We start from the raw sequence: 23,420 nt of genomic DNA on the forward strand, positions 1-23,420 counted from the left end.
TTATTGAAATAATCCACTAACCATGGTCAATTGATCATTTATTCAGATGTTTTAAAGCTGGATTGGAACAAAAGACTGCACACACTGTGGTTCCTCTGGTCCTGGTTTATCCACCTCTGCTGTAGAGCAAGGAGTTACTGGTCCTGGAGTGAGGGAGCAAAGGGGGCAGAGTAGAAAGAGAGACAGAAGAAATGGATATAGACAGAGCATCGTGAAAGGGTGGAGAGAGATTGTGAGGGAGAGAGAGAATGAGGTATCTCATCCCTCAGTGGGAAGACCATGTAACCCTTGAAGGAGCCCTAAAGGAAATTCAATAGAAGCATATTGGGCTGTCTGTGCATCTCTCTCCACCCTGTGCACATTACACAGGCATCACACACACACACACACACACACACTAGTCAGTCCCACGTGGAGGTCATGTTCTCTTGGGAGCATAATGAGTACCACAGTGCTAGCAAGGCACTAATTTAAACTCTCCATTCACCTCACACATACACACATACTGGGGATGCTATCACTTACTGCTAAAAGAAAGCACAGCAAAGCTGGAACCTTAGTGATGGGGTTGTTCACATGGCAACTAAACAAGTCTCTTGCCCTGTCTTTGCCCCCTTAGAAACCGGTACAACTCCTACTCTCAGATTTAACTCACTGTGTTAGTCTCACTAAAAATCACAGACCATCTTTATACTTTATAACAAGTTTGTTTACTCAAACGAGAGTAGACACTGGTATGGTGTTGTTGATAATGAATTTGAGGTCTAAAAGCAGTTAAATGTCCCTTCAGATTCTAAATCTAATGAGGGCACAGAGACGTGTGACAAAAGAGAAAAAGGAAATATGACTTTGTGCTGAAATGTAAGCCCCTTGTGTTGATCCCTTACCAAGTCTTTGTTTTTGTCTGTGCTCTCTAACCCTGTGTGTTTGCTTAGGAAAATCTTTCCCTGTGAGTGGATCGAAAAAATGATGCCACTAGTTTGCATGTAAGGCCCCATCTGAAATGGAAATGCCATGTAAAGCAAGGAGGAGGATTATGACCATATCTCCCATTGCCTTTTTTATATATCTAAGCATTGCACCTGTGTGACTATATCTATGGTGAAGCCATATATATATAATCAATAGAATAAAGCCAACTATTTACACAATATTTAATGGATCTGGAATATGCCATAGCTGCATGTATGAAGCACAGAAAGAGGCAAAGTATTCTAAGCAAAGATGAGATAATCAAACATTCCAAATGGTCAGCTGTGACCCACTATGGCTGTGGTGGTCCACACACCACAGAGAGTTGCTTGGAATGGAATGTCCATTGTCCATTCTACTCATTCTACTTCTATGACGAGGTTCACTCTCTCTGCATTCTATAAGCCATTAGGCATCTGTCAGGATACAGTCATTTGAATGTCTAATCCTTCTGGATGTGGTTGGAGTGAAGAACTACCCAAGGGTTATGAACCTTATGTCATAGTTACTCCAGACAGGGTCATGTTCAGTAGGCAAGGTGTAGAAACAGTGAAACAGAAAGTTAGGCTACTACCTGAACATGTCCAATAAGAAAGCTTATTTTTGCTTTCAACCAATGACCCTGAATAGCATCTCTGTCTGACAGTATATAGGGCTGCTGTGTATAACTCTTGTTATTATTGTGGCTGTAGTTTTCAATGCAAATCCGCTCCTGCTCATAAACTATGTTAGTTACCATGACAGCATAGATGAAATATGAATTAAAATCTCCACAAACACTTGCACGCAAAACATGTACTACGTAAGAACACACACGCACACATTGAATAGAGATTTGAAATTTGGACCAACATATGACTGTTAAACATAGGCTACCGTCTTCAGATATATTCATATTCAGATGTATTAACACTGTTTTTCAGGGAGTCTTGGGATCCATGGAAACATTTATCATCTAAATGGCTGAGCATCTTGACTGGGCACAAGGCCCCCACAGCAGCCAACAAACAAACAAACATCAGCCATGCAAATTAAGGCATTCATTAGTTAACTCAATGCCTAATCCCCATTAGTCTCCGTTAACTCTCTATAATCCATTTTAGATTACGCTGGCTAGCCTGTCTCTCCATAGGCCCTACATAGTCAACCCCCATGCATTTGACATTGTAAAGCATATAATCACATATCAACACATAATCAACTATATTGTGAATTATTAGCATTTTCTAAATGAGGATTTAACATTGAGGATGTTAAATCAATGACTATTAAATTGCAATTGAACAGGGAAATGGACCCTCATCCAGATACTGTATCTACACTGTTTGTAGGGTATATAGTCATATCTTTGGGCCAGGCTCTGAAACCTGGCACTGCACTATTAGGTAGGCTACTTTCCTGACTTCTGAATGTCTGCAAAGATAACACAGCGATAGGTTAGATAGGCTATTGTATGCAATGCACCCAACTGCTTTTTTAGCCTGTCATGTATGTAAACTCACAGGTACAACATTTTGCCTTCATCTCAATGGGTTCAGGGCATCACCTCAAGAAAGCAGCAATATTATAATTTTGGTGCCACTGTGCCGACAGAAAATACAATTTTGTTGAAAGGACTGCGCGCTATCACGCATGCGCAGACATCGGGTACGTGAACAACGGGAAACAACCTATTGATCAACAGCTCAAAAGGGAAAAGAAACGCTGCTTTTTTTTATTTTTTATTGTGAACGATACCAACGGAAATGGTCATCTGAGTACTTCTAAATCGTTAGAGAAGATAAATAGAAACCACAACGAAAAGCTTTTTGAAGGAAAGTTATTTTAGAAGTGCTGCTGAGAAACCATTTATTTGGCTAGACTGGGTGCGAGGCAAGGGCGTGTTTGAATCTCAGAGGGAGGCTCCCTCCTTGTTTTAGCTTGTGCATGTTATTGCATTGTGTATATTTTGTCTTTTTAACTGTTACACCGTTTTGGGAATTGGCTTGAAGATGGGGTGTACTCTGAGCACGGATGATAAGCAGGCGCAGGAGCGCAGTAAAATGATCGACAGAAATTTACGGGACGACGGGGAAAAAGCAGCACGAGAGGTTAAACTGCTTCTGCTCGGTGAGACCAAGACGGAGTGTCGAACGAATGGTTGAATGAAAAATTCGCTAACCTTGGTTTGTTAGTGCGATTAGATTGCCTTGCTTAACTAGCTATCTACCCAGCTAACGTTAACTAGTTAACAGTTTTATACAGATGGTGTACAAGAGTTTGATAGTGCCAATATTGGCAACTTTTATGAATGGAATGAAAATTAACTAATCCAAATTGCTAGCTAACGTTAGCTTAGCCATTACATTAGCTCGCTAAATATCGTTAGCTACTTAGCGTAGTTAGCCAGTCCTTTTGAGTTAGTCCTACTGGCCATGAATCTAACTACACTAGCTAGATAGGTAACTACCCCTATCCTTATTGGCTAGCTAGATTTTAGCTGGTTAACTAATCCCTAGCCGACTAAACTCAACGATTTACAATGGAGTTGAGTGGCGATTAGTGTGAGTGGACTGGAGCTCTGACGTCACATGCAATTACGTTTTATCAACTACTACTGATTTCAGCACCCAAAGAACATCCCGCAATTACACAGAACAATGTCGTGTTTAATTGCGGGCTATTCTTTGGGTGCTGAAATCAGTAGTTTTTGATAAATTGAATGTTTTATGTGACGTCTGAGCTCCAGTCCATCTACACTAGTTGCTGCTCAACTCCATTGTAAATCGTTGAGTTTAGTCGCCTAGCTAATCTCTCTAGGTATCTCAGCTAGGCGTGACACCTGAGTCACTAATGTTAATGTTAGTCTCAATGATCAGATTAACTAGGTGGCTAACGTTACCTAGCTAGTGAACAAAATTATTTACCTAGCTAATGTTGTTAAATTAGCAAAGTATCCTGTCTTCATTTGCACTGCTTTAGCAAAGCCGTTTGAGCTACTACAGCCAGGTTTTTCTGACTAACACTGATTTATTGAACAAAGGGCTCTCAAATTTTCAGCTGAGTGTGCACAATGGCGTGTGAACTCACTCAGATAGTTTGTCAAATTTGTGGATTCGGTTATTTCAGCCACACCTGTTGCTGACAGGTGTATAAAATCGAGCACACAGCCATGCATTCTCCATAGACAAACATTGGCAGTAGAATGGCCTTATTGAAGAGCTCAGTGACTTTCAATGTGGCACCGTCATAGGTTGCCACCTTTCAAACAAGTCAGTTCGTCAAATGTCTGCCCTGCTAGAGCTGCCCTGGTCAACTGTAAGTGCTGTTATTGTGAAGTGGAAACATCTAGGAGCAACAACTGCTCTGCCGCAAGGTGGTAGGCCACACAAGCTCACAGAACGGGACCGCCAACTGCTGAAGCGTGTAGCACGTAATAATCGTCAGTTGCAACACTCACTACCGAGTTCCAAACTGCCTCTGGAAGCAACGTCAGCACAATAACTGTTCGTCGGGAGCTTCATGAAATGAGTTTCTATGGCCAAGCAGCCACACACAAGCCTAAGATCACCATGCGCAATGCCAAGCGTCAGCTAGAGTGGTGTAAAGCTTGCTGCCATTGGACTCTGGAGCAGTGGAAACGCGTTCTCTGGAGTGATGAATAACGCTTCGCCATCTGGCAGTCTGACGGACGAATCTGGGTTTGCCCATGATTTTGGAGTGAGATGTTCGTAGAGCAGGTGTCCACATACTTTTAGTAATGTAGTATATCTAGCTAGCTAATTCGGCTACAAAACTGCAATTAATTCATCCAATGGTTAAGTAGTCGTATAGCTAGCTAGCTGGACTTGGAATTGCAGTTACAGTAACATAGATAGCTACTAGTATGCGCCATATGACAAATCATAGTAGCTAAAAGTATGAATCCATTCCTTTTTGCTGTAATGATAGTTCTAACTTCACTCAAAAGATTCCCACAGCATAATAATGTGTGTGTTGTCAGTCAACTATCCAAGTTATTTGTGTGATGGTCAGGCTTTTTCATTTATTAGGTTTCTCAATTTGCTTCTCGAATAGACTTATGTTTTGTGTATACTGCTAAAATATTACATACGTTTTGTGTTTAATTTTATCCACAGTTTGTAATTATGTAGTTTTTTTTTCCGTTGGGACAGAAAACAAGATCTTAATTGGTCCTTTTCATTAGAATTGTTTTTTTCCCCTGCCAGTGTTTGAAAGCCAAACCTCAAGTCCAGAGTGGTATATTACGAAGCAAGCTAGATCTACTCAGGCTTTAATAAAGCTAGCCAGCTTCCGTTAGCCTCACATTCCAGGTCAGGCTTCATCCGTACTACAACGGTGGATATTGCTCGGGGCTTGTAACTGCTTGTTGAACGCCGAGCTCTCAAGTGAGACAATGCTAAAACATCAATCCATGAGCGTGTCAGTTCCACATTTTCATTTGTCCCGAAATCAAAATGAAAGAAAGGGTATCTTGCAAATTCAGCAGGCTATGGTGTGAAATAGGCTTTTAGAAGTGCCCTCTTAATTTTTTTTTTTACTCAGGTTATCGTTAATGCAGTATTTGGTGTGCTTATCAATGCACAAGCACCTTTTTTCCCACTCCTATCGCTCCTTCTATCTGTGGAACAGCTTGTTTTGTTCCTTCTACCTGTGGAACAGCTTGTTTGGAACCTCTAACCCTGGCAATTTGACTGTTAACCTCATGGGTACACTAGCAATGGCTGTCAGTCTTGACTTGAATGGGAACTGCCATCTGTTATGTCTATAGTTGGTTGCAGCTGTCGGTTTGCCTTTCACAAATTTCTAAATACAATCGCGCGAAAACGTACAGTTTGGAAGCAAATGCTGTCATTACTAAATGTGTAATGTAATGGGTATTTTAACAGTAATATTATTTTACACACATTTGATTAATAACATATTTAATCCGTTGTTTTTCTCAAGTGAATGGGAATTTGACACAATCTTTGCGACCGGGAGGGTATCCGATTTCATTGGTCCTCAACTCGTGGCTCAGGTACTTCATTCAAGATAAAGGGAGTTAGCCTGCCTCGGAAGAGGTTAGTTCTGAAGGATTCGTTGCCATAGAAATGTACCTGGATAAAAGGTGAGCCACTTTCGTGGTACCGGTTATCCCGTTTTTACCAAAGTTACTTCACCAACTCCTCAAACCTGATTTGTAGTGTAGGGCTCAGGAGTGCTGTCTGTGTGGTGTCTTTACATGCAAACACTCAGCTCCTAGAAAACCTCCATTGGCAGCTCAGGTAGTCTAGTTTGAAGTTTTCTTAGTTATATGTACGGGATACGCATGGTATACATCATCCAACGAAATGCTTACTTGCATGTTCCTTCTCGACAATGCAGCAACAATAAGGAATAGTAAAAAAATAGGAATATGAACAAAGTAAATGGCAGAATAGAAAAGATTTTAGCATAAGTATAATACGGGAAGGCACAAGTTATGGTACAATATTTACACGCGTATTGGGGATGTGGGGGTCAAGTGTATAAATTGAGCAGTATAATAAGGGTCTGGTAGCAGCAGTTGTGATGTGTGCTAAGGTGCGGAGGATCAGAGCAGGTGGTCAGTCCAGTTCAAGTGTTCAGCAGTCTGATGGCTTGTAGATATTTTTTAATCAGGGGAACCCAATTGAGACCAGTGTGTCATTTACAATGGTGCCCTAAGGACCAAACAAATTCCATCAATACAACAACAAAAAAGGTAACTACAAGACAGCTATAAATAAATACATTACATCAGGTTATTACAAGTTATACAAATCAATTGAAACAGTAGCAGACTTCAATTAACTCATTTAACAGAGTTTTAAACTGCCCTATCAGCACCAGGGAATCCAGGTTGTAATTTGTTTTGTAAGGTATTCCATAACTGTGGTGTGTTAAAACTAAAGGCGGATTTACCAAACTGGGAAGTGGGGTATGTTGGAAGTTTGTGGATCAGATCTTTGTAAACGAGAAGGGAGTAATGAAGTGATCTATGGGATTTTAGTGAGGTCCAGCCAACCTTCTGATACAGGATGCCGTAAAGCGAAGGGCTCTATGGTAGACGGCATCCAAAGGTTTAAGAGTAGTGGCTGCTGCATTCTGGTAAATGGTGTCACCATAGTCAAGAACTGGCAGGAAGGTTGACTGTACAATCTGCTTCCTGCTGTTCATGGAGAGGCAACATTTATTTCTTAAAAAGAAGTCCACTTTAAATCTTAGCTTTTTAACTAGCATCAGTATGTTTTTTTAAAACATTAGATCTTTATCAATCCAAACGCCCAGATATTTACAGGCGGGAACCTGCTCGATGAGAGAACCATACAATGAGTGAATATGTAGCCCGTCTGACAAATGTTTCAGTGAATTAGAGAATATCTATTTAGTTTTGCCCGCATTATGTACACGTTTTTAAATCAACAAGGGGTTTCTGTAACGTAACAAAATCAGATTGCAACTCTAACATAGCTTGGTCAACAATTGGTGCAATGGCATACATAACTTTATCGAATGCATACAGATGAATGTTACAGGATTTAATACATAGACCAATATTATTTATATAAATAGTAAAGAGAACAGGTCCCAAAATTGACCCCTGCAGTACACCTTTCGTAATAGAGGAAACTAGACTTGACACCATCAGAAAGCACACACTGTCCTGTCTGTCAAATAGTTCTTAAACCATTTGCAAGACTCATTTTCCAGAAACTGTCTAAGCCTGTTGGTGTCAGACGTCATGCTCCGATACCATCTGCCCGACGTTAAGGAAGAGAACAGCTTGTTGCTGGGGTGTGTGAGTTCCTTGATGATGCTGCGTGCCTTCCTCGGGCACCGTTTCGAGTAGTTGTCCTGGATGGGTGGAAGCACGGGCTGTCTTCACCAACCGCTGGAGGGCCTTGGGGTCGTGGATGGAGCAATTCCCGTACCAGGCCGTGATCCAACCGGTCAGGCCGCTCTCGATGGTGCAGCGGTAGTATTTGGAGAGGACCCGGGTCGGCATGCCGAACTTCTTCAGCCGCCTTAGGAAGTACAGAAGCTGTTATGTCTTCTTGACGAGTGGTGGTGGCGTTGGTCCATGACAAGTCCTTGGTGATGCGGACGCCGAGGAACTTAGAACTTGACTCTCTCTACTACAGTCCCATTGATGTGGATCGGGGAATGAACAATCAACTCCTTTGTTTTGCTGACATTTAGGGAGAGGTTGTTGTCACGACACCACAATGACAGTTCACTTACTTCCTCCCTATAGGCTGCCTCGTCTTTGGTTATCAGGCCTACAACCGTAGTGTCGTCAGCAAACTTCATGATAGTTGGTGTCGTGCAGAGCCATGCGGTCGTGGGTGAAAAGGGAGTACATCAAAGGACTGAGGACACCACTGTGGGGCTCCTGTGTTAAGTCAGTGTGGAAGTGGTGGTGTTGCCAATCCTCACAGCCTGTGGTCTGCCCGTCAGGAAGTCCAGGATCCAGTTGCAGAGGCTGGTGTTCAGACCCAGGGCTCTGATCTAGGTGTCGAGCTTGGAGGGGACAATAGTGTTGAATGCTGAACTGAAGGCAATGAACAGCATTCTCACATAGGTGTTCCTCTTGTCCAGATGTGTTACGGTAGTGTGAATAGCGATGGAAATGGCATCTTCCGTGGATCTGTTGCAGCGGTAGGCAAATTGGAGTGGGGCCAGTGTGCCTGGTATGCTGGCCTTTATGGGCCATGACGAGCTACATTACACACATCTGTTGCAAAAAGTGTAACCCAAAGCCTCTGTAGGAAACTTCATAATATATAATTTGGATACAAACATGGAAGTGTCTACCACAGTCTTTCTTCCCTAATCTTGTGATTTAGCCTAAACTTTGGATGGCCGTAAGTATTTTTATTGCATCACACAAACATTGTACAGAACAATATATACAAATATCACAAAAGACCAAAGAAAATTTAAATATACTGAACAAAAATATAAACACAACACCCAAGAATTTCACCGGTTTTACTGAGTTACAATTCATATCAGTCAATTGAAATAAATTCATTAGGCCCTAATATATGGGATTTCACATGACTGGGCAGGGGCACAGCCATTGTTGGGCCTGGGAGGGCATAGGCCCACCCACTCAGAATACATTTTTCCCCACAAAAGGGTGTTATTACAGATAGAAATACTCCTCAGTTTCATCAGCTGTCTGGGTGGCTGGTCTCAGACAATCCCGCAGGTGAAGGAACTGGATGTGGAGGTCCTGGGCTGGCATGGTTACATGTGGTCTGTGGTTGTGAGGCAGGTTGGACATACTGTCAAATTCTCTTATGGTAGAGAAATTAACATAAAATTATCTGGCAACAGCTCTGGTGGGCATTCCTGCAGTCGGCATGCCAGTTGCACGTGGCATTGTGTTATGTGACAAAACTACATTTTAGTGGCCTTTTGCCACCAGCACAAGGTGCACCTGTGTAATGGTCATTATGTTTTAATCAGCTTCTTGATATGCCACAACTGTCAGGTGGATGGATTATCTTGGCAAAGGAGAAATGCTCACTAACAGGGATGTAAACAAATATGTGCACAACATTTGAGAGAGAAGCTTTTTGTGCGTATGGAATATGTATGGGATATTTTATTTCAGCTCATTAAACATGGGACCAACAAGGCCTTCCGAGCGGCGCTGCGGTCAAAGGCACTGCATCGCAGTGCTGAGGCGTCACTACAGCCTCGTGTTCGATCCCAGGCTGTGTCACAGCCGGCTGTGACCGGGAGACCCATGAGGCGGCGCACAATTGGCCCGGGTTAGGGGAGGGTTTGGCTGGCCGGGATTTCGTTGACTCATCGTGCTCTAGCGACTTCTTGTGGCGGGCCAGGCGCCTGCAAGCTGACCGGTTGTCAGTTGGACTGTGTTTCCTCCGACATTGTTGCGGCTGGCTTCCGGGTTAAGCGAGCAGTGTGTCAAGAAGCAGTGCAGCTTGGCAGTGTCGTGTTTCAGAGGACGTATGGCTCTCGACCTTCACCTCTCCCGAGTCCGTAGGGGAGTTGCAGCGATTAGACAGGACAATTGGATACCACTAAAGTTGGGGAGAAAAAGGGGTACAATTTAATAATAATAAACACGGGACACTTCACATGTTGCGTTTTATATTTTTGTTCGGTATATAAAATACAACCAGAGACAAGCATATTACACTATAAACAAGTTACATTTTGACAAATACTGTAGACACTTTGATCATTTGCTATTTATACCTTTTCAGGGATGTTATAATATTCTAAATCAATTAGAAAAATTTACTTTTTTACCCCCCATGAACTTCATTTATAACTTTGAGTAGATTGTGTCAGTCACCTCCCTCACCCTGTTGGTTGTCCTGTCTCTCCAGTTGGTGGTTGGCGGTTGCTTGGCAACATGCACAGGCTGGTTCACATTACCAGCAGTGAGGTCAACAGTGGGCTAAACAAAAACAACTGGGGCACGATGAACCACTCACCTGACTGCTGTTGGAAGACCTAGGCATTATTAATGAAACTCACCTGGCTCTAAGGCTTGAGGATGAACCAAACTCACTGGCTTCAGAAAGTATTCATACCCTTTGACTTATTCCACATTTTGTGTTCTCACCCATCTACACACAATGACAAATTGAAAACATGTTTTTAGAAATGTTTGGAAATTTATTGAAAATGAAATACAGAAATATCTCATTTACTTAAGTATTCACACCCGAGTCAATACTTTGTAGAAGCACCTTCGGCAGCAATTACAGCTGAGAGTCTTTCACGGTAAGTCTAAGAGATTTCCACACGTGGATTGTGCAACATTTGCCCATTTTTCTTTTCAAAATTCTTTAAGCTCTGTCAAATTTGTTGTTGATCATTGCTAGACAACCATATTCAGGTCTTGCCATATATTTTCAAGTAGAAGTCAAAACTGTTACTCTTCCACTTAGGAACATTCACTGTCTACTTGGCAAGCAACTTCAGTGTAGATTTGGCCTTGTTTTAGGTTATTGTTCTGCTGAAGGGGAATTCATCTCCCAGTGTCTGTTGGAAAGCAGAATGAACCAGGATTTCCTCTAGGATTTTGCTTGTGCTTAGCTCCATTCTGTTTCTTTTTTATCCTGAAAAACTCCCCAGTCCTTAATGATTACAAGCATACCCATAACATGATGCAGCCACCACTATGCTTAAAAATATGGAGAGTGGTACTCAGTAATGTGTTGTATTGGATTTGCCCCAAACATAGCACTTTGTATTCAGGAAAAAAGTTAATTGCTTGGCGACATTTTTTGCAGTATTACTTTAGTGCCTTGTTGCAAAATTCACTCTGTCAATTAGGTTAGTATTGTGGAGTACCTACAATGTTGTTGATCCATCCTCAGTTCTCCTATCACAGCCAATAAAGTATTTTAATTCAGTCTGCTTAAATTTTTTTTTTTTTAAGTAAAGCAAATTATGTGACTTGTTAAGCACATTTTTAACAAAGGGGTTGAATACTTATTGACTCGACATTTCAGTTTTTATTTTTTATGAATTTGTAAAAAATTCTAAAAACATAATTCCATTTTGACATTAGGGGGTATTGTGTGTAAGCCAGTGCAACACAACAAAATGTGGAAAAAGTCAGGAGTGTGAATACTTTCTGAAGGCACTGTTGCTCTAAGACGGGATGAACCAAACTTACCTGACCGCTGTGAAGCTACCCCAATGAGCCAATGGCATTAAAGCAGGTTTACCCAACCATTGACTTCTCTGCATATTGAGCATGTTCTAGGCCAGGTCTTCTTAATTGCAGTATCAGGGGCCGTATCCACAAAGTGTCTGAGTATAAAAAAATTGGTCGTAAGTTCTGAGATAAATATAAAAGCTATGCATGAATCCTCTTAGGTTATAAGTTCCATCTAGTCAACAGATATTAAGTAGGCAGCGAGTCAGTGGTTCCTGCTTGATTTCGCATCAGGCCTAATTCACTATATGCCTAAATACTTCTAACCACTAGGCTAATAAATAATAATCTTATTTTTGATTATTTCATTAACCTACATGTTATTTCAATTTATCCATTTGGAGCACAATCACTTCTATTTTTAGATGCCTAAATTGGGCATGCCTATACGTTGGGCAATTGAAAGCATCTAGGGCCTATATTAACTTTGATTGTGTTTGGTGAAAATAGACCTTTCAAACATATTCTGCAACATTATTGACAAGTGACTTAATGCCTACTGTGCCAAAGCGATTTAGAGTTAGGGTGACGTGTGTTAATATTATCTAAATTCCGCTTTTAACAACCGTCATACTGTATGATTCAGTGCAATATGCATATCGCATTCAAAATATCAGAATTGGTTAAAAGGTTATTAATGCCAACATTAGGCAAGAATTAAGAGTAAGGAAAGTGATCGTGTCAGGCTAATTACAGTGCCTTCGGAAAGTGTTCAGACCCCTTGACTTTTTCCACTGTTATGTTACAGCCTTATTCTAAAATTGATTTAATTGTTTTTTTCCCTCATCAATCTACACACGATACCCCATAATGACAAAGTAAAAACAGGTTTAGACATTTTTACTAATTAATTAACAAACTATCACATTTACATAAGTATTCAGACCCTTTACTCAGTACTTTGAGGCCCCTTAGGCAGTGATTACAGCATTGAGTCTTTCTTGGGTATGACCCTACAAGCTTGGCACACCTGTATTTAGGGAGTTTCTCCCATTCTTCTCCGCAGATCCTCTCAAGCTCTGTCAGGTTAGATGGGGCACAGCTATTTTCAGGTCTCTCCAGAGATGTTCGATCGGGTTCAAGTCCAGGCTCTGACTGGGCCACTCAAGGACATTCAGAGACTTGTCCCGAAGCTACTCCTGCGTTGTCTTGGCTGTGTGCTTAGGGTCGTTGTCCTGTTGGAAGGTGAACCTTCGCCCCAGTCTCAGGTCCTGAGCGCTCTGGAGCAGGTTTTCATCATTCCCACAGCATGATTATGCCACCACCATGCTTCACCGCAGGGATGGTGCCAGGTTTCCTCCAGACGTGATGCTTCCGTCTGGCCACTCTACCATGAAGGCCTGATTGGTGGAGTGCTGCAGAGATGGTTGTCCTTCTGGAAGGTTCTCCCAGCTCCACAGAGGAACTCTGGAGCTCTGTCAGAGTGACCATCGGGTTCTTGGTCACATCCCTGACCAAGGCCCTTCTCCACCGATTGCTCAGTTTGACTGGGCGGCCAGCTCTAGGAAGACTCTTGGTGGTTCCAAACTTCTTCCATTTAAGATTGATCGAGGCCACTGTGTTCTTTGGGACCTTCAATGCTGCAGACATTTTTTGGTACCCTTTCCCAGATCTGTGCCTCAACATAATCCATTCTTGGAGCTCTACGGACAATTCCTTCGACCTCATGGCTTGGTTTTTGCTCTGACCATGCACTGTCAACTGTGGGACCTTTATATAGACAGGTGTGTGTGTGTGCCTTTCCAAATCATATCCAATCAATTGAATTGACCAAAGGTGGACTCCAATCAAGATCTAGAAACATCAAGGATGATCAAAGGAAACAGGATGCACCTGAGCTCAATTTCGAGTCCCATAGCAAAGGGTCTGAATACTTATGTAAATAAGGTATTTCTGTGTTTTATTTGCAACAATTTCTAAACTGTTTTCGCTTTGTCGTTATGGGGTATTGTGTGTAGATTGCTGAGTTTTTTTATTTAGTTAATCCATTTTAGAATAAGGCTGTAACGTAACAATGTGGAAAAAGTCAAGGGGTCTGAATACTTTCCGAAGGTACTGTATATCACACGTTTTACAATTGCAACGTTTTATGTACAGTCACATTCACCGTGGTTGTCTAAAGTGTGCTATAGAGTTCACAGCTGGCGACGCCTAATCGTTTTTGGTTATTCTCCATCATTTGAAACAATGTCAATGATTGCCGTCATCACTGTCTTTCCTTTGCGGTACCTCAAACTGTCGCGATTTACCAGCTGAGATACTTTTGAGTTGTTTTTACTCCTGGCTCAGAGTTTGTCTGAACAGTGTCTTAAAACATAATCCTAAAACCTACTCTGAGTTGGGAGTTTTTTTTTGTCAGCAGTTAAAACAATAACAAAGTGTTATCACCGCCACTGTTTTGGTAAAAGGCTGAGGGATGGGGCTGGAGAAATGTAACCACTCTCGAATTCATAGAAAGAGGACCATCCATGATATAAAAATGATAGTTTTAACCATGTTTTGAGGCTAGTGTTTGTTTACATTTACAGTGGGGAAAAAAAGTATTTAGTCAGCCGCCAATTGTGCAAGTTCTCCCACTTAAAAAGATGAGAGAGGCCTGTAATTTCCATCATAGGTACACGTCAACTATGACAGACAAAATGAGAAAAAAAATCCAGAAAATCACATTGTAGGATTTTTTCTGAATTGATTTGCAAATTATGGTGGAAAATAAGTATTTGGTCAAAAACAAAAGTTTCTCAATACTTTGTTATATACCCTTTGTTGGCAATGACACAGGTCAAACGTTTTCTGTAAGTCTTCACAAGGTTTTCACACACTGTTGCTGGTATTTTGGCCCATTCCTCCATGCAGATCTCCTCTAGAGCAGTGATGTTTTGGGGCTGTCGCTGGGCAACACGGACTTTCAACTCCCTCCAAAGATTTTCTATGGGGTTGATCTGGAGACTGGCTAGGCCACTCCAGGACCTTGAAATGCTTCTTACGAAGCCACTCCTTCGTTGCCCGGGCGGTGTGTTTGGGATCATTGTCATGCTGAAAGACCCAGTCACGTTTCATCATCAATGCCCTTGCTGATGGAAGGAGGTTTTCACTCAAAATCTCACGATACATGGCCCCATTCATTCTTTCCTTTACACGGATCAGTCGTCCTGGTCCCTTTGCAGAAAAACAGCCCCAAAGCATGATGTTTCCACCCCCATGCTTCACAGTAGGTATGGTGTTCTTTGGATGCAACTCAGCATTCTTTGTCCTCCAAACACGACGAGTTGAGTTTTTACCAAAAAGTTCTATTTTGGTTTCATCTGACCTTATGACATTCTCCCAATCCTCTTCTGGATCATCCAAATGCACTCTAGCAAACTTCAGACGGGCCTGGATATGTACTGGCTTAAGCAGGTGGACACGTCTGGCACTGCAGGATTTGAGTCCCTGGCGGCGTAGTGTGTTACTGATGGTAGGCTTTGTTACTTTGGTCCCAGCTCACTGCCGGTCATTCACTAGGTCCCCCCCGTGTGGTTCTGGGATTTTTGCTCACCGTTCTTGTGATCATTTTGACCCCACGGGGTGAGATCTTGCGTGGAGCCCCAGATAGAGGGAGATTATCAGTTGTCTTGTATGTTTTCCATTTCCTAATAATTGCTCCCACAGTTGATTTCTTCAAACCAAGCTGCTTATCTATTGCAGATTCAGTCTTCCCAGCCTGGTGCAGGTCTACAATTTTGTTTCTGGTGTCCTTTGACAGCTCTTTGGTCTTGGCCATAGTGGAGTTTGGAGTGTGACTGTTTGAGGTTGTGGACAGGTGTCTTTTATACTGATAACAAGTTCAAACAGGTGCCATTAATACAGGTAACAAGTGGAGGACAGAGGAGCCTCTTAAAGAAGAAGTTACAGGTCTGTGAGAGCCAGAAATCTTGCTTGTTTGTAGGTGACCAAATACTTATTTTCCACCATAATTTGCAAATAAATTCATTAAAAATCCTACAATGTGATTTTCTGGATTTTTTTTTCCTCAATTTGTCTGTCATAGTTGACGTGTACCTATGATGAAAATTACAGGCCTCTCTCATCTTTTTAAGTGGGAGAACATGCACAATTGGTGGCTGACTAAATACTTTTTTTCCCCACTGTACTTTGTTTACAGAGTAAAACAAGCTCATATGTTTTGTTCTGATGTGGTATGACAGTTGAACTAAACTCATGAGGCATTTTATTTGTTATATTCTTCAAGAATTAATGAGTACATATCATTGGAGGCTGCTGAGGGAGGATGACTTATGTCTGGAAAGGAGCTAATGGAATGACATCAAACAAATGGAACCCATGTGTTTGTATTTGATACCATTCCACTCCAGCAATTAACACAAGCCTGTCCTCCCCAATTAAGGTGCCACCAGCCTCCTGTGGTACATATCATTAATTAATCATTACAAAAATGAATCTAGCAACTGTTGATTGACCCTTTTTAAAACAGGTTTAAATAGGATTCCTATGACCTTTTCTGAGACACTTTGGGACAACACCTGGGACAACACCTGGGACACAACATAAAATATTTTAACGAAAAAACAGTCTCATGTCTGCATGTGCAGTCAGTGTTTCTCCTAGATCATTTAAGGCAGGAGCAAATGCCTGTGTGTAATATTCTGAGTGTTTTTTTGTCACAGTGGACCACCCTGTGTTAACTAATATGATAACATTATGGTCAGAGTAGGAGAACTCCATGACAGTAGCTAAAGAAAGGGACTATAGCCGCTAACAAGTAGAATATAAATGCATGCTGGGCCAAGCATGCCCTGAGCTGGTGAAGTGAGCGCTACCGGAGTGAAATTGGAGCGGCCTCTTGGCCGAGGCGCCAGCCTTTGGGAATATCGCTCGGTGCTCCAGTCAACTTGTTAAGGTCTGTAGACTGAGCCTAATAAGGGATTTTTTGTTTAATGTGCATTTAATTCTAAGCAAGTCACAGAATATACGCAATTTATAGACTATAATGATTTAATACTACTAAATGTGTAAATGCTGAGAGCTTTATGTCCCTACCAGACTATTGTGTCGCACTCTCAAATGCTTCACAATGTATTTCTTTGTAGGCTAGAGCCTTGAAATAATAGCCTAAATTCATTTTTCCTTCTTATTGTTCCTTCTTATGCTCCCTATCTGGCTCCTGCTGTTTAATACGACATGTAGCCTATTTGAAATGATGAGCGCTTCTTACATTCACCTTTTCATGTTTATTAAAATACTTTTCATTCAAATCATATGGCTTGGTTTCAATACTCCAAAACCAAGTGGTAGGTCCAGGTAGTCACAAAAATAGATGGGTGTTAGTAAACATTTTATGAATGGAGCGAATTTGGAGCGGCAGTTTTTTCTTCTGTGAGCGGAGCGGTTTTTAGCGAAGCGGTTGGAAAGGATGTGGAGCGCCAAGCTCCGCGCCATGAGCGATGAGCTGGATTTCCGACCGCTCAACTCCGCTCACATACTCTGATGGGGATGTGTAGAGTATGCGTCATTTGAGATTAGCCTAATTTGAATTTTTATAGCAGGGTTTTTTTCCTCGCCAACAGTAGCACTTGCATGGGGCATGTGTGGGGGCTTGGCTGGCTAGCTCTGTGAGCAGTTCAGGAGCACTCCACAGGAGAGGGGATGTGGACTAGTGTCGTCGACAGAACACGTGGTTGTCTGTCATCTTAAACCTTTATAACCCATTGATCCACTACGCTTTAAATGGGATATCCTTTGTGTGTGTGTACGCAGTCAGACTCAGTGACTCATAAGCATATTTTTTTCCCCATGCCAGGGATTGCGCTGGGGGTGTCGGCATTAATCCTCAGATGAAATCATCTTCAGATGAGTGTTTTGAGTGGGTGGATCATCACATATTGTGTGTTAGAGCTGTGTAGTGAGTAGTCTCATTGTTTATTGTGCTTAGGGGAGATGTTTCTATTTCACAGATGCTCAGAGGGAAATTCCTCTCCCCTGGGCCTGTGGTGTTCGTGTAGGCCTATAATAATATGTGCAATTTAGCAGACGCTTTTATTCAAAGCGACTTAGTCATGGGTGCATGCATTTTTACGTGTGGGTGGTCCCGGGAATTAAACCCACTATCGTGGCGTTGGAAAGGCCGTTCTCTACCAACTGAGCTACAAGGCCTGCAGTCTTAATAGTCCATCCGGCCAACCCAGTGTGTCTTGGTGTGTGTTTGAGCTCTGACAGACTTCAGTTAAATAGCAACATAATCAGTGAGATTTACTGAGGTGTGTGTGTGGATGACGTGTGTGTGTGTGTGTGTGTGTTACCTCTGAGAGAGACGGTTAACTGTGTGTGTTTTCTATAAGAGATTGGTGTGTGTGTTGTCATGTGGGACAGTGAGTTGGAGAGCAGTGCTCTCCAGGGAAACCATGCCCTCAGCAGAGAGTAGGTAATTAAAATGTTGTGTGCTGAGCTTAACACACCAAACAATGCCTCAGAGGATGAAAGGCCACGCCTCAAGGTCTGCTACTTTGCTTTTGGTTGTATCAGAACTGCAAAAGGATGCTTTAGGTCCCTCAAACTCAACTCTGGACCTCAAAGCTAGTTCCACTGTGTGTTTTTTTTAATGTATTGTTCCTCTCTAATCAGGGACAGATTTTTAGACCTGGGACACCAATTAATTATCAGGTAGAACAGGACCCGCAGGCTCCAGACCTCATAGGGTAAGAGTCGAATACCCCTGCTAGGTAATATCTGAACTGCACCAAGATGCGCTATATCTGTGACTGCTTTAGTTAACCTAAGTCAGGGTTTCCCAAACTCGGTCCTGCCCCCCCCCCCCCAAACTTTAATACTAAGATGTTTCTCCGCCAACTTTACCATACCTTATATCTGAAAGGTATTGCCGGTATCAAAGCCGAAACTTTTATTTCCGCCTAACTACCTAGTAATCATTTCGGTAAACTTCTGCCTACGGCTCAATATGAAACCGTAATGCTGAGGCCGGTATTAGCACACACTACGCTCTTAAACTCTTGATGGTTGGTAGGCAGCACCAGTTAACCATCTAAACTTTGAGGCATGTCACTTCTCCCATCTCTTCGCATAGCCCACCACTAAGCATGCACCGTTTTCTTAACCACAACTGAATTACTGTGGGAATAAATGTCACTGAATGACGAAACTATTGGAATAAAGTAGGCTAATGTAATTAAGGCATCAAATTGTTTCATGAGCCGAAATAAAAGATGCCAGAAATGTTCCATATGCACAAAAAGCTTCTTTCTCTCAAATTGTGTGCACAAATGTGTTTACATCCCTGTTAGTGAGCATTTCTCCTTTGCCAAGATAATCCATCCATCTGACGGGTGTGGTATATCAAGAAGCTGATTAAACTGCATGATCATTACACAGGTGCTGGGGGCAATAAAAGGCCACTGTAAAATGTGCAGTTTTGTCACACAACACAATGCCACAGATGTCTCAAGTTTTGAGGGAGCGTGCAATTGGCATGCTGACTGCAAGAATGTCCACCAGAGCTGTTGCCAGAGAACTTAATTTCTCTACCATAAGCCACCTCAATGTAGTTTTAGAGAATTTTGCGTCCAGGACGTCCAACCGGCCTCACAACCGCAAACCATGTTTAACCACGCCAGCCCAGGACCTCCACATCCAGCTTCTTCCCCTGCGGGATCGTCTTAGACCAGCCACCGGACAGCTGATGAAACTGTGGGTTTGCACAACCGAAGAATTTCTGCACAAACTGTCAGAAACCGTCTCAAGGAACCTAATCTACATGCTCGTCATCCTCGCCAGAGTCTTGACCTGACTGCAGTTCGGCATCGTAACCGACTTCAGTGGGCAAATGCTCACCTTCGATGGCCACTGGCACACTGGAGAAGTGTGCTCTTCATGGCTGAATCCCGGCTTCAACTGTACCGGGCAGACGGTATATACGGCGTCATGTGGGCGAGTGCTTTGCTGATGTCAATGTTGTGAACAGAGTGACCCATGGTAACGGTGGATATTATGATATGGGCAGGCAATTTGAATGCACAGAGATACCGTGACGAGATCCTGAGGCCCATTTTTGTGCCAGTCATCCGACGCCATCACCTCATGTTTCTGCATGATAATGCATGGCCCCTTGTCGCAAAGATCTGTACACAATTCCTGGAAGCTGAAAATGTTCCATGGCCTGCATACTCAGACATGTCACCCCATTGAGCATGTTGGGGATGCTCTGGATTGACGTGTAAGACAGCGTGTTCCAGTTCCCGCTAATATCCAGCAACGTCGCACAGCCATTGAAGAGGAGTGGGACCACATTCCACAGGTCACAATCAACAGCCTGATCAACTCTATGCGAAGGAGATGTCGCGCTGCATGAGGCAAATGGTGGTCACACCAGATGCTGACTGTTTTTCTGATCCACACCCCTACTTTTTTTTTTTTAGGTATGTGACCAACAGATGCATATCTGTATTCCCAGTCTTGTGAAATCCATAGATTAGGGCCTAATGATTTTTTTAGTTTTATATTGACTGATTTCCTTATGAACTGTTACTCAGTAAAAAAGTTGCATTTTATATTTTTGTTCAGTGTAGTTTAACAAGTGGATTATTTTGCTCTTCAGTCGCTTAGTAGCCTAGGCCTACTCACGACCAAAAGGCTGTGACTTCACTGACTTTTCTCAATCAATGTGATTTTTGTTTCACTGAATCGCCGTCTGTATAGGCTATTAGGTTAATTGGTTTCTGGCTGGGCAGATAAGTAGTGGTATAGCTCATCTATTCGTTTGCTCACGAATAGTCCTAAAGCAATGGGACTCCCTAAATCTTTCTCAGATTATTACCAATCCCACAAGGTATGACTCCAAACACCCATAAAAGGCTACTCTCCTTGATGTTATCCTCACAAATAATCCCGGTAGGTATCAGTCTGGTGTTTTCAGGAATGACTTTAGGGATCACTGTTTTACAGTCTGTGTTCGTAATGGCTGCTCAGTGAAACGACCTGTCCTGATTTGTCATAGACGCTTGCTAAAAAAACTTTAATGAGCAAGCCTTCCTTCATGACCTGGCCTCTGTAAATTGGTATAGAATCAACTTGATCCCCTCTGTCGAAGACGCTTGGACCTTATTTTTTGATATTTTTAGTGGTATTGTTAATAAACGCGCTCCCATAAAGAAAATGAGAATTAAAAGCAGGTTCAGCCCCTGGTTCGACAGTGATCTGGCAGAGTTACTCCACCTCAAGAATTCCATTTGGCAAAAGGCTTGGCACACGCATACTCAGGCTGACAGGCTCTCGTTCAGGCAAATGAGAAATAAGTGCACTCAGGCTATCTGGAAGGCCACAGTTAGTTATTTTAAGGAGCCGTTCTCTCTCTGTGGGTCTAACCCCAAGAAGTTCTGGAAAACGGTTAAAGACCTGGATAATAAACCCTCCTCACAGCTGCCCATGTCCCTTAATGTTGATGATGTGGTTGTTACTGACAAGGAGCACATGGCTGAGCTCTTTAATCACCACTTCATTAAGTCAGGATTCCTATTTGACTCAGCCATGCCTCCTTGCCTGTCCAACATTTCCTCATCTCCCACCCCTTCTAATGCGACTAGCCCCGATGCTCCTCCCTCTTATTCCCATGCCCCTTTACAAAGTTTCTCCCTGCAGGCGGTCACTGAGTCCAAGGTGCTAAAGGAGCTCCTTAAACTTGACCCCAAAAAATCATCTGGGTCAGATAGTTTAGACCCTTTCTTCTTTAAGGTTGCTGCCCCTATCATCGCCAAGCCTGTCTCTCCTCTCTGGGGAGGTTCCCATTGCTTGGAAGGTAGCCACGGTGCGTCCTTTATTTAAAGGGGGAGATCAAGCTGATCTTAACTGTTATAGGCCAATTTCTATTTTGCCCTGTTTATCAAAAGTGTTGGAAAAACTTGTCAATAATCAACTGACTGGCTTTCTTGATGTCTATAGTATTCTCTCTAGTTTGCAATCTGGTTTCTGCTCAGGTTATGGATGTGTCACTGCAACCTTAAAGGTCCTAAATGATGTCACCATTGCCCTTGATTCTAAGCAATGTTGTGCTGCTATTTTTATTGACTTGGCCAAAGCTTTTGATACTGTAGACCATTCCATTCTTGTGGGCCGGCTAAGGAGTATTGGTGTCTTTGGCCTGGTTTGCTAACTACCTCTCTGAGTGCAGTGTGTAAAGTCAGAACATCTGCTGTCTCAGCCACTGCCTGTCACCAAGGGAGTACCCCAAGGCTCGATATTAGGCCCCACGCTCTTCTCAATTTACATCAACAACACAGCTCCGGCAGTAGGAAGCTCTCTCATCCATTTATATGCAGATGATAGTCTTATGCTCAGCTGGCCCCTCCCTGGATTTTGTGTTAAACGCTCTACAACAAAGCTTTCTTAGTGTCCAACAAGCTTTCTCTGCCCTTAACCTTGTTCTGAACACCTCCAAAACAAAGGTAATGTGGTTTGGCAAGAAGAATGCCCCTCTCCCCACCGGTGTGATTACTACCTCCTGAGGGTTTAGAGCTTGAGGTAGTCACCTCATACAAGTACTTGGGAGTATGGCTAGACTGTACACTGTCCTTCTCTCTGCACATATCAAAGCTGCAGGCTAAGGTTAAATCTAGACTTGGTTTCCTCTATCGTAATCGCTCCTCTTTCACACCAGCTGCCAAACTAACCCTGATTCAGATGACCATCCTACCCATGCAGGTAAGGGTGCTCTCTAGCGGCTAGATGTTCTTTACCATTCGGCCATCAGATTTGCCACCAATGCTCCTTATAGGACACATCACTGCACTCTATACTCCTCTGTAAACTAGTCATCTCTGTATACCTGTCGCAAGACCCACTGGTTGAAGCTTATTTATAAAATCCTCTTAGGCCTCACTCCCCCCTATCTGAGATACCTACTGCAGCCCTCATCCTCCACATACAACACCCGTTCTGCCAGTCACATTCTGTTAAAGGTTCCCAAAGCGCACACATCCCTGGGTCGCTCCTCTTTTCAGTTCGCTGCAGCTAGCGACTGGAACGAGTTGCAAAAAACACTCAAACTGGACAGTTATCTCCATCTCTTCATTCAAAGACTCAATCATGGACACTCTTACTGACAGTTGTGGCTGCTTCGCGTGATGTATTGTTGTCTTTACCTTCTTGCCATTTGTGCTGTTGTCTGTGCCCAATAATGTTTGTACCATGTTTTGTGCTTCTCCCATGTTTTGTGCTTCTACCATGTTGTGCTGCTGCCATGTTGTCATGTTGTGCTGCAACCATGCTGTGTTGTCATGTGTTGCTGCCATGCAGTTTTGTTGTCTTAGGTCTCTCTTTATGTAGTGTTGTCTCTTGTCGTGATGTGTGTTTTGTCCTATATATTTTTTTAAAATCCCACATCCCCACAGGAGGCCTTTTGCCAGGCGGTCATTGTAAATAAGAATTTGTTCTTAACTGACTTGCCTAGTTAAATAAAGGTACAATTAAAAAATTATTATAATAATCGGTCACTAATCAGAAACATTTAGCATCCAATAATGTAGCCCAAATTAAGTGTAGGCCTATTATTTTGCTCGATCGCTTATAGGCAACTCCAAAAGCCTGCAGAGGTTGTACATGAGACTCACATGCTTTTGAAAATATGATTGCTATTATTTTCTAGCAGTATCATGATGAAGATATTCTCAATGTAAGACCCTATGCCTGCTCCCTTACAAAGTGGAGTGAGGGTAGGGAAGAGAGGAAACGT

The 23,420-nt window shown here is 42.6% G+C and overlaps 1 protein-coding gene across 1 annotated transcript in view; it reads left to right on the forward strand.

The window, feature by feature from the left end:
* The first annotated feature begins 2,608 nt into the window (after positions 1-2,608).
* Positions 2,609-23,420, forward strand: part of LOC311135041 (guanine nucleotide-binding protein G(i) subunit alpha-1) — a 53,149-nt gene continuing 32,337 nt past the window's right edge. Inside the window, exon 1 of the mRNA XM_084168901.1 lies at positions 2,609-3,081. Within this exon, the coding sequence (XP_084025027.1) occupies positions 2,964-3,081 (118 nt within the window). The 5' untranslated portion in view covers positions 2,609-2,963. The remainder of the gene's footprint in view (positions 3,082-23,420) is intronic.

This window comes from Coregonus lavaretus (assembly GCF_964263955.1).
Source record: "Coregonus lavaretus genome assembly, chromosome: 9".
Taxonomy (NCBI): Eukaryota; Metazoa; Chordata; class Actinopteri; order Salmoniformes; family Salmonidae; genus Coregonus; species Coregonus lavaretus.